Source organism: Syngnathus acus, chromosome 8 (genome assembly GCF_901709675.1).
Source record: "Syngnathus acus chromosome 8, fSynAcu1.2, whole genome shotgun sequence".
Classification (NCBI taxonomy): Eukaryota; Metazoa; Chordata; class Actinopteri; order Syngnathiformes; family Syngnathidae; genus Syngnathus; species Syngnathus acus.
The window spans coordinates 6,034,391-6,047,930 of NC_051093.1; the positions used below are offsets into that span (position 1 = coordinate 6,034,391).

At 38.4% G+C, this 13,540-nt stretch overlaps 1 protein-coding gene across 6 annotated transcripts; it reads left to right on the plus strand.

The window, feature by feature from the left end:
* The first annotated feature begins 54 nt into the window (after positions 1-54).
* On the plus strand, positions 55-12,784 carry LOC119125624 (oxysterol-binding protein-related protein 6-like). Of its 6 annotated transcripts, none has more exons than XM_037256270.1 (23): positions 55-155; positions 2,543-2,743; positions 3,591-3,734; positions 3,838-3,891; positions 3,982-4,095; positions 4,423-4,590; positions 4,951-5,110; positions 5,402-5,520; positions 5,634-5,723; positions 5,877-6,018; positions 6,169-6,293; positions 8,144-8,236; positions 8,315-8,492; positions 8,634-8,705; positions 8,928-9,142; positions 9,768-9,905; positions 10,003-10,066; positions 10,145-10,223; positions 10,320-10,464; positions 10,531-10,681; positions 10,766-10,892; positions 11,650-11,772; positions 11,876-12,784. In XM_037256270.1, exons 1-23 carry the CDS (start codon positions 90-92, stop codon positions 11,979-11,981), a joined length of 2,874 nt encoding a protein of 957 aa, XP_037112165.1. In that variant the 5' UTR covers positions 55-89; the 3' UTR covers positions 11,982-12,784. The 6 variants fall into 6 exon arrangements, with proteins under 6 accessions (XP_037112165.1, XP_037112166.1, XP_037112171.1 ...); XM_037256274.1 differs by lacking the exon at positions 55-155 and adding an exon at positions 1,009-1,195 and having other exon boundaries at positions 2,540-2,743; XM_037256273.1 differs by lacking the exon at positions 55-155 and adding an exon at positions 1,009-1,195.
* Positions 12,785-13,540: the final 756 nt, after the last annotated feature.

The window sequence follows — 13,540 nt, forward strand, 5'->3', positions numbered from 1 at the left end:
CCAGCCCCCTCTTTTTTTGATCCCATGGTGCACCTGTCTCCCGGTGCGCTTGCAACGTGGTGAGCTCCAATCCAGTGTTCCGTGACGGCATGGTCTCAAACAATCAGGGACGTGTTAGGAGAGTCAAATTGCTTCCTCCGGCTCCTGCTTTTCAGGTAAATTATTGTCACATACGTTTAAGAAATTTTAGGACTGATTGATCATTTTGTTAGAATCCTGACTAGTTGCCTTGCAAAGCGCTAATTCAAACTTTTCACCACCACGACAGGTTAACCGGCTGACACTGTTTGTAAATTTCCATTTTTAGTTACCAGGTTTCTTTTTTTCCTTTCTTTCCTACATTAACAAGCTGAGCCATGATTGATCATTATTTTATTTCTTAGCAACTTTAGATTTTATTTTGCTGCGAGTATCATTAGTTATATGATCAATTAAGACTAGTTAGCAGCTTCACAGATGAGTTTTTTTTTTTTTAATCAGATTATTTTAGTAGATCCTTTCTTTCTACATACTTTGGCCTTTCCATCATGTTGGCAGAGGTTCATTTTGGTCTTATCAGTGAATAAAATCATATCACTTCAAAACAAAGTGAAGGAAAGGTAAGCAATGATTTTTGTCTTTTCTATAGAATCACAGAAATAAATTGTGGTATATTTATCATGATATAAATTGGCCTATATTGTGATTTTTCTTTTTTTTTTTCTCCACATGACCCAGCACTAGCTGCACTTGCAATGACACTATGTACTCTATGTACGTTGCGTTAATTCATGCTTGTAGATATAATCCTTGTGATGAAATGTAGGCAAACAGGATTTTAACTCTACACTGAAGACTGTGCTTAATGTTGTCATCTAACCAGTAAAAAGAGAGTGATGTTACATGTTCTGGACATATTTTGGTAATCCCCCACCACCGATGACAGAGCTGGCAGGCCTGTTGGGTAAGGTGAAGAACTATCAGCCCCACCCAGATACTTTCTTCTCTGTGCTGTACACCTGTCTGGCAAGTACAGACTCACTCGGGCGTGGCTTTGTTCTCTATTGCATTAAGGAGACTTGTCAGAGGACTATGTTGTAGAAAAGCTCATGGACGTATTGCTTTTCTGATTTTTGTGAGCTTCATTTATCCGGGAGAAAAGCTGAAGGTATTTTGTTTGGACTGTTTGGAGTACAGATCTTCACACAGAGTAAAGGTGTGTTTGGATTCAATATTTCAGTCTTTGATTTCATTTTAGTTGATCTCAAGTGATCAGTGTGTCCATTCAATACTTGCTAAATGTATTTTGACTGTTGTGGGGAGAAATATTTGTAGTATTTAGAACCATGGTTTCTGTATGACAATTATACAATCCATCAAACTTTGATTACAAACTCAGAATCCTGCAGTATTTCAGGATGAAAATGTTTGATACAGTACATAACATTTTTATAATTTCCTGTACCTATTAATTATCTCTGCTAAACTGAAAGGCATTCATTTTGAATAATTTGATTAGTTAATAGCAATTGGAAAATAAATCAAACGTGATTTATTAGTTGTGAAGGATAGGGCCTAGGTGTCAAACTCAAGGCCTGGGGGCCAGATACGGCCCATCGCATCATTTAGTGTGGCCCGCAAAAACAAATTGTGGATCGACTTCATTTGTCAATAATAAAATTGCAAATTGTCTTCACTTTAAAAAAAAACTACAGCTATTGCTAGCAATTTCTATTACCATTCATCTTTTTAAAATATTTGAACAGTTTTTACTAGTCTCTGATTTCATCATTTTCTTGTATAGCTTATATATAATTTTATAGTTCTCCACATATTATATAGACTGTAATGACTTTTGATGGAGGCTCCTATCACTGAAAATATTACTATTTTATTTCAGCATGAATTTTACCAGCATTATATCATGGTTATGGGTAACCAAAATGTACTTTAAATGTCTGTTGTGGTTTGAGTTGGCACAGATTTTCTTGTCACATTTTTCTGTTATCTTATTCTTCTTTTGTCTTTTATCCATGAATACAGCCGCTGTAGCGTTATGCACTGATGAGAAAATGTGATGCTATCCGTCGTTGAGGTTCTTAGTCACATTTCTACAAGTCCACTAAGAATAAACAATTGAACTTAGAAAAGGTGCCCTGACTAAATTGTTAGACACTTAGGATGCCACCACCATGCTGAATATTGCAAATTTTACAGCTTGCATATTAAAAATGCAAGTGCAAGCAGCCTCAAAAACGTTGGAAAAGAAACTACTTTTTTTGTACCGTGTAGTAAAGTAATACAACCTGTTTATGCAGTTATTTTAAAATATTTCTGGTTTGAAAATGACACTTCCGCTGTGGTATCACAATGATCCGTTTGTTTCAGTAATCTTATTTTGAGATTTAAAGTTTATAATTTGTCTAGTCACAATGTTTTGATCATTTAAAATCTCAGAGTTTCATAAGGGAGATTTGTTTGTGTCCAATTAATAAAATCACATTTTTTGAAAATTTTGCTATAGTTGTAACTCGCGTCTGTTGCTTTTGTTGACCCTCCACAGTTCCGTTTACTGTGCAGTGACACACAGCCAGTCCTCAGTCCTGTCACGCTTGACAGTGCACCAATGGACCCCCAGCTGTGCCCACCCTCGCTTAGTAGCAACCATTCATTGATATCAGGCCTTGACAAATCCCCAGCCAGTGTATATAAACGCGGCCACTCCAGGAGCAGCAGCACTGGCTCCTCCAAACATTCAAAACAGGTAACTCGACTGCAAAATCCTGTTGCAAATTCTTATCGAGCTTTAAGACCCCATTTGAACATTGCCTGACATATCAATTTTTTCTAGATTCTTTTTTTATTGTTTTTTTTAAAATATAATGTAAAATATGTTTGTTCTATGAGAGATCAGGGCTCAATTTAGGTATTTCCAAACAAACATTGTGCTGGAGTGGTAAAATGTAAAATGCTCCATTGAAAAATGTTAAAATTAAAACAATTCAAAAGATTCATAAACCCTACAAAAACCTTTACAGTGCCTCCAAAGCAGTGATTTTTTTATTTTATTTTATTTTTTTTTCTCTCTCCTTCCCTGTCACCGTTCCAACAGACATCTAAAATTACTAGTCCATATGTGTGACAAGATTAACTTGCTGTTTACTATTTTACTCTATAAGGTACATTTTCTCCCGTTTGTGCTTAAGTCAATTTCTCATACTTGTGCGTCTGACACACCCACCAAACATAACCTGGAAATTTGTGCGGAACCACCAAAGAGGCGTGTTTCATTTTGAGGCAGACCAGATTTTTTTTTACTTAGACGTAAATTCCATAAAGACCCATTTGGAAAATCCGTGACACTTAAAATTACCTAGTAGATCGGGACGTCATACTTATCCTCTCAGGTAATCAGAATACCGTACTCATGACTGAATGCTTAGAAGACACCGCAAAGCGAAAGAAAGTTAACCAGGTTGCCAAGCGACGCCCAAATCTGAAACTCAAGCACGACTTATTATGACCGTCAATAACTGCACAGCAACCTTAAGCACACGGGAGAATTTGCCGCAAAGTTAGCAAGTTGATTAATATATATGTATTGTATGCAGTCTCGTAATTGGGAAGTGATGGAAGACTTGCAACAACTAGACCAGAGTTCTGTTCCTGGCTCTTCTATGGATCTCAGTATTCCTGGAATATGTGAGGGCTTTTTGATGAAGAGGAGGAAATACCCTCTGAAGGGTTGGCACAAGGTACATACACCTCTTTAAAGATTTTATAATAAAAATGATTCTTGGCTCTAAGCCCGCTTCAACATTGGCTGAAAATGCGAGGATTTATTCTCTCATATTTTAGAGGTACTTCATGTTGGAAAAGGGAAACCTGAAGTATTCAAAGACACAGCAAGATGTAAGTGAAGGATTTTTTTTTCCCCCGACTATGGAAGTCTTGTTTCATAATAGTATATTTTTATGACTTATCGGTTATTTTGTTTTGCAGATTCTAAGAGGAAAACTTCATGGCTCTATGGATGTTAGTGTTGCAGTTATGTCCATTAATAAAAAGTCTAAACGTATAGACTTAGATGCTGGAGACAATCTCTACCACTTGATGGTAATTTTCAAAGTGCAGTCGATTGTCACATGAATTCAAATTCATTCAATATCAATTTAGACCAGTTTTTTTGGGGGGAATTCTGTAGTATAGTAAAAGATGGATTATGAAATTAATCCGTAATTACTTTTACAAATCAATTAATCAGAATTAACATTTTAATTTAAAATTGACCAAATTCTTAAAATTTAAAATAATAAAAGGATCTGCATAACGCAACAAATGAAATGCGACATACCGAGGGAACACTATTTTAGTATAGCAAGTTCTATTACACCCGATTTTTTTTTCCCGACTGCTAATATCTATTTTCTTCCTTTCTGTTAGGCCAAGAGCCATGAGCTATTTTACATTTGGGTGACAAAGTTGTGTGCCCATCGTGGATTTCGAAAGAACGAGGCTATGAGCGTCCAACGTGGAGTGCTTCACGCAATCTCTCTTGGCCACAGTTCTTTGCCAATTATAAACAATCAGGCCCAGAGAAAAAGAACCTCGGTGAGTAGACATCTTTAATGAATTATGTGCGTGGTTGTGTATGTTTGTGTGTTTCCGTGTTATGAATGTGGATATACTGACTGAAAATGTGTATAGTTATTTTGCTTCTCCGTGCAGCTATTGAGTGTTGAATGGAGGCAGTTTTTTGTTGTTGTTGCAAAACTGTGTTTATAAAAAATCAAATTCAAAAAAGCACAAATGTGTGTTCTACATGTATATAAATTTGAAACTTAAAAAAAGCTGGCAAAAATAATTTACTTATTATCTCATCTATGAAACTTAGTGTCACATTCCACTTATTTACTAGTTCATTAAAAAAAAAAAAAAGTCACAATTGTGATTTTTTTGTTTCTTTTTCAGTTGCCCATCTTTGCCAACTCTGCCAGCTCTGCCATCTCGGCACCAGTGTTCCAACCAGAAACGGAAATGCCCATCCCAACTGTTGCCTCCCATTCAGGCGTGACCAACAAGGTATCAGCCTGGCTACAGCAGACCAATGACACTGATGCAACATCCAAAGGTAAGAAAAGCTGCAAGCTTTACATCCATGTCGCAAATATGATGCACATACATACACCATCCGCAGATGCACCTTGGGAATATTTGGGTCTTTATATAATTTGGAGAAAATATAATAATACAACCATGGCAAAAAAAGCATTTCAAATGACCAACACTCACAATGACTGCAAGTAAAATGAAAATGCAAGGAAGTGATTGCCCAATCAATCCCGCAAAAGCTTTCAAATTGATTAGCCATATTTGCAAAGGGGGTAAGGTTCATCCTATAAAATGGATCCTTTTCCATCAGAATTGACTCGTTGCCAGACAGATGTGACAGAACTGGCCTTGCTCATTCAGCGACTCCATTGCCTCGAAGGAGGCTTTCCAATCACAGACACAGATCTGGAGAAGCGCATCAGCATGCAGGTAGCTTTCATTTGCCCTTATTGAACACAATTATCTGTCCGCTGATTCTTTTGGTTCCTTGTCTGTTAAATTGAGGTTACATTGTTTTTTTTTTTTCTCCTCAATCCACCCAGAATCTGTCCTTAGAGAAACCAAAGAAGAAGACTGGAAAACCGTTTGGTCACTCCAGGACTTTGTCCCGTGTGGAAGCTATGGGAGGAGTTGTATGTTTATTTTCTTTATATGCTGTACAAAAAAAATTTCTCCACTGGAATAAATTTTACAGAAAGAAAATGATAAAGCAACATGCATACGGTCCTAAAGCGATGACCGTAATGTTTTTTTCTTTTTGCTATCTTGGATTCTCTTTTCTCCAGTTCACTTCCAGCCACCTTTCTAACGACTTCAGGTCTGTTCAATCCATACCGGACTACGTCTACTCGCAGTTGTCTAATCCTCAAGTCACCTCACCAGAAGCCAAGAAACTCCATCAGGACATCTGCATAGTGTCACAGAGGGGTATGTGTCTGTTTATAATAATAATAATAATACAACAATGCTCATTGTTGACACCGGTTTCTCTACTTCATTTTGGATTCTAAATAAACAGTTCCAAGTTTTAAATGTTTTTCCAGTATCTGCTAATTTCAAATGCTTTGTATGTTACAGTTTTTACCTCTCTCAAGTCTGTTCATCAAGTTTTGACCTTGGAGAGGGAACGACTGAGACAGGCCCGGACTGGCCCAGGTCGGAGCCAGAACCCCTCAGCTTCACTGTACAGCACAATGTCAGAGGTGACCCACATAAGTCCGATCTATTTAAATGTTGTTTTAAGTATTTATATTGAGCACATATATAATTTCTTCAATAAAAGCGCACAATGAACACACGGCTTATTAAAAGTCACTTAATTTAAACTTTTCTAAAATTTTGAATGTGAAAAAAAGTTTTTTTTTCTCATTTCAATACAAGTTTGCACAACAGCTATGTACAGCTTGTGTCCCTCAAGGTCACACCCAGCCCAGTTTGCAATCACAAGAACATTTTTAAGCCTTAGTCATATGCTGTCTTTGTTATTCTCAGGTTCTTCCTGGGTCAGGCCTCAGCATGTTGACCAGTCATTGAGTGTTTAGAGGTTGTCTTTGGAAAATAGTTGTAAGTGCTGCCAGACCTGCATAAAATTGGTCTGCATGGCTGTCATCTCACAAGGAAGCCTCTTCTAAAAAATGCCTGTGCAATTGTGAGGCAGAGCATGTTGAGCTCCATCATTTGGAAACTGAATGTCTCCAAATCGAAATCGTTTGTAGCTTCTATGGGGCATCTTTAAATGGAAGCTGGAGCACCATAAGATCTCAAACAGCTGTTTATCTCTCTTGAACCTCATGAGTTAAGGCAGGGCTGGAAAAAAAAATAATGGTCACAAAAAATATATCTTTTGTTGACAGTGATTTTAAACGGATTTATTTCAAAAGGAGTTTGTGTTATTATACGAGCTGCACGCTGACTGGCTAACGATTTCGCAATCATTGACTATCATTTCTTCAGTGTTGTCCTATGACCGTAGTTAGTTGAGAAACGAAACCTATTACCTTTATTCATCCAAAGTTTGTGCATGTTTTTATCTCCATGCACATTTAAAAAAAAAAAAAAGGGCCCATCCCTGTCATCAGTTTATCTAAACTGTTGTGGCCTCGCATGAAACTGTTTAGCAGGTTTGGCCTGTTTGTTGGGAGCGAGGCATCAGACTTCACAGTTGGATTTTCTTCCTGCAAACCTGGTCGAACACTCAAGTCATTCATCAAGATGCACAGAGTGGGCAGTTATTTTTAGGTTTTTTTTTTAATCACCCCTTCCCGTCAGGATTTCCACAATGTTTCTTCTGGGCTTGCTTGGTCTTTTGTCGATGTCACAGTTTATGCATTGCTTTTTATTTTGTATTCGAAACTGGTAGTCATTCCAAGATTGCAGTTTGATTATTGCAGTGTTGTGATGTCACGTGATGAGTAGCAAGCAAGCATGTGGCTAGCAGGCATGAAGAAAAAAAAGTTTAACCTTCCTTCACTGAATTTCACGATCGCAATCTCGGCATGCTGCACAACAAACGGCTAGTTGCGTGACCAAGGGAAACTATCCAAAATATTTTTGCTTAACATTTAACATTCCTGTGATAATTGTAAAGGTGTGTTCCACTGATGACTCTTAAGTTCAGCTTGTATTGGGTGGCAGTACATGTTTGAGGATGGTAAACATTCAAGTGAGGAAAGTACGCCAAGAATAATGGGAAGTTGAAAAGAGGGAAAGTACTTTTTATTAGCATCATATGAGTAAAGTTAAATGTAATGAAAGTCTCGTTCCCACAGTTGACATTATTAACGACATCCCCTGATCTTAACCTGCAGGAGGGCAAGGAAAAACACACCAAAAAAAACATCTGGTGAAAAAGGAGAAAATGATTATTTATTTTAAGCTGTTTTGTGCGCACATACACATGTGCCTGTGTAAGCAGTGTTCTTCAATATTTACTAGATTGGAATGGACCATAAATGAAAAAGGGTAATACGAAATGTACAATATATTGTCTAAGCAGTAAATTGTTTTTTTCCCCCAAATCTAGTTTAATTGTTTTTGTTTTTATCTGTTTTAGTATGACGCGCAGTCTCATTCGGCCAAAGTCCGATCACTTTCCTTGTCCTCGGAATCTACTGAGGAATCCTTCTGCACTGTCCAAGCAGACCAGGTGTGCACGTTTTCGGAGTTCCGCATCTGAATGTGGAACAACAATTCTCAAAATGGCCTTTTGTTTTTCTTGACGCAGAGAACGCCATCTTTTAGTCACAGTCAACGTGCACCCTCTGTGGCTGATTCCATGGCAGAGTATTTTGATGCCAGTGACGTGATTTTTTGTGAAACCTCCTCCGAAGCAGAGTGTTCTGATGAATCTGGTTTGAGTGACATCACCACCACAAGCACATCTGAGCCCGATGAAGGACACTGTGAGTATAAATATACGCATGAAATTATTATTATTAGATGTGTTTTGGCTGTTGCTCATCCAATCGACGGACCGAAAGAATCATTCCATTTGATTTAAGAAGATAGAGAATTATTAAGAATGTGACTTTTGTCTTTTTCAGCCAGTGCCAACCTCAAATACAGAGCCAGTCTAAAGAATGCAACTGACAAACCCACCCCGGTGTCTGACACAGGTATTACTCTTGCTAGTTTAGTTTGAACCATAACTTGCTATTTAATGCAGCTACAAACTGTAGCCACTGTTTAAAGTAAATAATGTTTTTGAAATGTTACTCCTAAAAACATGGACTGGCTATCCCAAGACTTTGTGTCATATTAACACTGTGATAATTCTATAGAGAGAAAAGTTTTCTCAAAGTATATTTTGCATTGAATTCTGTGTTACTGTGATCCAGGTCGCCGCACTTGTTTGCCAGCTCCAGGAACGGACAACAGCCACATTGGCATCATGAGCATCCTCTACAACAACATTGGCAAAGATCTTTCAAGGGTTTCCATGCCTGTGGCTCTCAATGAACCTCTGTCTTTGCTGCAGAGAGTGTCAGAAGAGCTGGAGTACTCTGAGTTGCTTGACATTGCTAATCATACTGATGATCCATATGAGCGTATGGTGAGTCTGGAATCGAAAATCAAACATTATTTCTGGACTACAATTCGCACCTGATTAAATTTTTTGGGGGTACCGTATTTTCCGGACTATAAGGCGCACCTGAAAACCTAAAATTTCCTCAAAAGCCGACAGTGCGCCTTATAGTCCGGTGCGCCTTATATATGGACCAAATTCCTAAATTTAAACTGGCCCGAAGCATTGTGTCATGAAATCAATCATAAGTGGCCCACTGAAGACTATGAATCATGAATCAAAAAGACGATGGATCATTATTTTGCGATTATAAAGTAATTTGTTGCGTCTGAAGTTGAAATAAAAAAGATAAAATGGAGAATGATTTGATTTGGATTAAAAATCTGACATGATGCCTTATAGTCCGGTGCGCCTTATATAAGGACAAAGTTTTAAAATGGGCCATTCATTGAAGGTGCTCTTTATAGTCCGGTGCGCCTTATAGTCCAGAAAATACGGTAATTTGATTGGACAAGGCTGGAGACATTTATTCAAGGCTTGAAACGTGTCGGTGAAAACTCGTAGATGAGTCGCGTCATATTAGGCAAAGTGGGGCGGAAAAAATAGCAGCTCTAAAGCTATATGTTTCAAACTGTCTCTTACCCTGGGCCAGGTTTACATTGCAGCATTTTCAATTTCTGGATATGCATGGGCATCATGGAGGTATCGCAACAAACCCTTCAATCCTGTTCTTGGAGAAACATACGAGAATCACAGAGAAGACAGAGGCTTCCGCTATGTCAGCGAGCAGGTAACGTCCCAATTCTACTCAAAATAGGTGTCATTTTATTTTTATTATTATACCATCAATTAATTTTAAAACCTATCTAATGATCCGTTTTCTTCAGGTGAGCCATCATCCTCCCATCGCTGCCTGCCACGCCGAGTCTCAAAACTTCACCTTCTGGCAAGGTAGTGAAGTGTGTGCTCAGTGTAAATTTCTGTCTTACCTGTAATAGTTGGTAATCAGTTTGCGTCTATTTTGTCAAGATCAAAGATGGAAGAACAAGTTTTGGGGGAAGTCGGTGGAGATCCTCTCGAGTGGACCTGTCAATGTTACCTTACCCAGGTGAGATGGAGCTTTCTTGGACACAAATGTGAGGAGGAGCCAGTTGAGAGCAAAAAAAAACCATATCTAATGTTGTGAATGCTCAAATATGTGTAGGTATGGTGATCATTATGAATGGAACAAGGCAGTTACTTGCATTCACAATGTGCTGAGTCAGCAACGCTGGTTGGAGCACTACGGTGAGGTGGTCATCAGAAACAAAAAGAGCGATGCCTGCACCTGCAAGATAACGTTTGTCAAGGTCAGAAATTGATTGTTTATTTTAAATCTATAGAACCTTTTCTGATTCTTTCCTCTCTGCACCCAGTCTCAGTACTGGACCTCCGACAGCAGTAAAAATGGGGTTCAGGGTGTGGTTCTAGACCGGGCCGGAGAGGTCGTGCATCGTTTTGGAGGATTTTGGCACGAGGGCATCTTCTGTGAGACGCTATCGACCCCAAAGTGCATTTGGAAGCCAAGTAACTTTTCATTTGCATCAAGCACAAAAATTCCTCTTATTGCCTTTTTTGTTCTGACAGCTTGATTTAAATGTCCTTTTTCAGATGTACAGCCTGATGACCACTTCCAGTTCTACGGGTTCTCACGCTATGCCAGAGAGCTAAATGAACTCACACCTGAGCTGAAAGCTGTCCTTCCACCAACAGACACTCGTTTCAGACCAGACCAGAGGTAAAGTAGTCGAGTCAATTTCTATTTTGATGTAATTGAGGTCCACACAATTCTCACGTATAAGAAAACAAATATTTGTTTGAATTTTTTTTTTTTTAATGCCATATTTTCTGCACTATAAGGCGCACCTTCAATGAATGGCCCAATTTAAAACTTTGTCCATATATAGGGCGCACCAGATTATAAGGCGCACCTTCAATGAATGGCCCATTTTAAAACTTTGTCCATTTATAAGATATATACATTTGGCCCGCGGGCCGGACTTTGGACACGACTGCTGTAGTGGCTCAATATTGGTCCATATCGGCTTTTGAGAAAATTGGAGGTTTTTAGGTGCGCCTTATAGTGCGGAAAATACAGTAAACACTGAAAGCAATTTTTGATTACTGATGATAGCTCATTTTGAACCACTCATTCAGTTTTATAGTGACACAAATGGCTATTATCTTATAAGTGACTATTAGAGTAATGATTTATTGTTTTTATGTTGTATGTATGTTAAAACACTAAGTAGGCTAATTTTGCATTACAAAAATAAAACCTAGACCCCCCCCCCCCCCATTTCTCTTTAAGTACCGTTGTCTCCTTTGGACATTAGCATCACACTTAGCTCTCCGTTATTTAGCAGCACTCAACGGTGAGCCACACTCTAAAAAAAAAAAAAAAAAAACACTAACTTACTTTAGTGTCACCTATTATAAATTGTAACTCATTTTATTAAATATAATTTTTTCATGTCACGCAATCTTTCGATCAGGCTCCTAGAGGAGGGAAAGGTAGCAGAGGCGGATAAAAAGAAGGACGAGGTGGAGGAGAAACAAAGGGAGAGGAGGAAGGAGATGGCCAAGCAAGGGAAGCAGCACATCCCAAGGTTCTTCAGGTAAGAAGACATTTTTTTTCACCAAGTCGGTGTTAATTCTTGGTCTTCACTCGGTGTAATGTACTTAATGACATCAATGTGTATTGTGCTTCTTTGTTTTCAGGAAAGAAACCAAGGATAAGAACGAAGTGTGGCTATACAACGGAAACTACTGGGATCTCCGCAAAGAACCAGGGTTTGCTAATACTGAGAACCTAGACCTGTGGTAGGATCAATGCTTTGCTCTCAGTTCTCTAAAATGAATGAAATTCACCCCCCCCCCCTTTTTTTTTTTTGTACAAATACACCCACCTAGCACGTACATAAATATATTCCAGAATGCGGCTACTGTCGGAATGGAAAGGCTGAGGAAGTTTGAAAGCATTCATGAACCTCTGATTTTTGTTTATTTGTTTTTGGACCACAGGGGTGAAATGCCATCTGTAACAAATGATGACATTTTTATTTGTCAGATGTTTTGACCCCATCGTATTGCCTACCTCCATAGATAAGCACTGAATATTCCTTGATTTAAAAGTTGACCTTTCCTATCATTTAATAGTGTGGGTGAACAATCCCTGGGTAAAAATGTTCATATTTTCCATGTTTTAAGAGAGCAACAAAAATATTTATATTTAATTGTAGAACATCTTTAAAAGCAAAAATCATATTTCTTGTCATTTTTAGGCGTGATAGATGTGTGGGGATGATTTACACGTGGATTAGGGCTGTCCTGTTTTTTGGTGCACACTAAACCTCGTCACAAAGGTCCTTTGTAAATGTAGCACGATTCCTTGCCGTTGCTCACGTCAAAGATGAATGTCCAATTTGATTTGAGAATATAATCGATGAGACTTTCAGATTTTCACTTGATAAAGTTACATGCCAGAGTATTTTAAATTGACATTTCAGTCATAGCTTGTGAAGGAAAATACTGTTAAGTTACATTTTCCTCCAACTGTTAAGCTTGCAATAGAATATTTGATAATCAGCTGTTTAACTTTTTGATTTTTAATAAATTAAATGAATCTACTCCTTGTCTAGCTCAGTTTATTCATTCAGATTGTTTCTCTGGTTTTTATATTTAGTAAGTCATCAGTTTTTACCACTTGGTGTCTTATTTGACAATTAAAGGTGGCAATTGTCTTTATGTATCAGAATTACTTTTTTTGGGGGGTTTTATTTTGCTGCAATTGAACGTTGACTATTTTGGCCAAAAATCACAGTAGCTTGAAGTGAAATTTTATGATTAGATGTGTTAATTTAAGATTATAAATAATTGTATTTTAATTCTTTTCATTTGTTAAAATAAAAGTAAAATGTTTTAGTAAGATTACATTCTGAAATGATATAACTAACAAAGGATTTTTATTTATTTTATTAACCACAGCTAGGGCCGGGGTTAGGGTTGGGGCTAGGGTTAGCGCTAGGATTAGGGTTGGGGCTAGGGTTAATGCTAGAGTTGGGGCTAGGGTTGGGGCTAGGGTTGGGGTTAGGGCTGGGGCTAGGGTTGGGGTTGGGGTTAGGGCTGGGGCTAGGGTTGGGGCTAGGGTTGGGGCTAGGGTTGGGCTAGGGTTGGGGCTAGGGTTGGGGCTAGGGTTGGGGCAAGGGTTGGGGCTAGGGTTGGTGCTCGTGCTAGGGCTGGGGTTAGGGTTGGGCCTAGGGTTAGGTTTGGGGTTAGTTGGTAATTAATTAATTCAGGTCAAGATGCAAAAAAGGTTGGGGACCATTGTCCTAGAATTCTCCCACACTGAATGTTCATTTCTTGTGGGTCACCACATGGCCATCA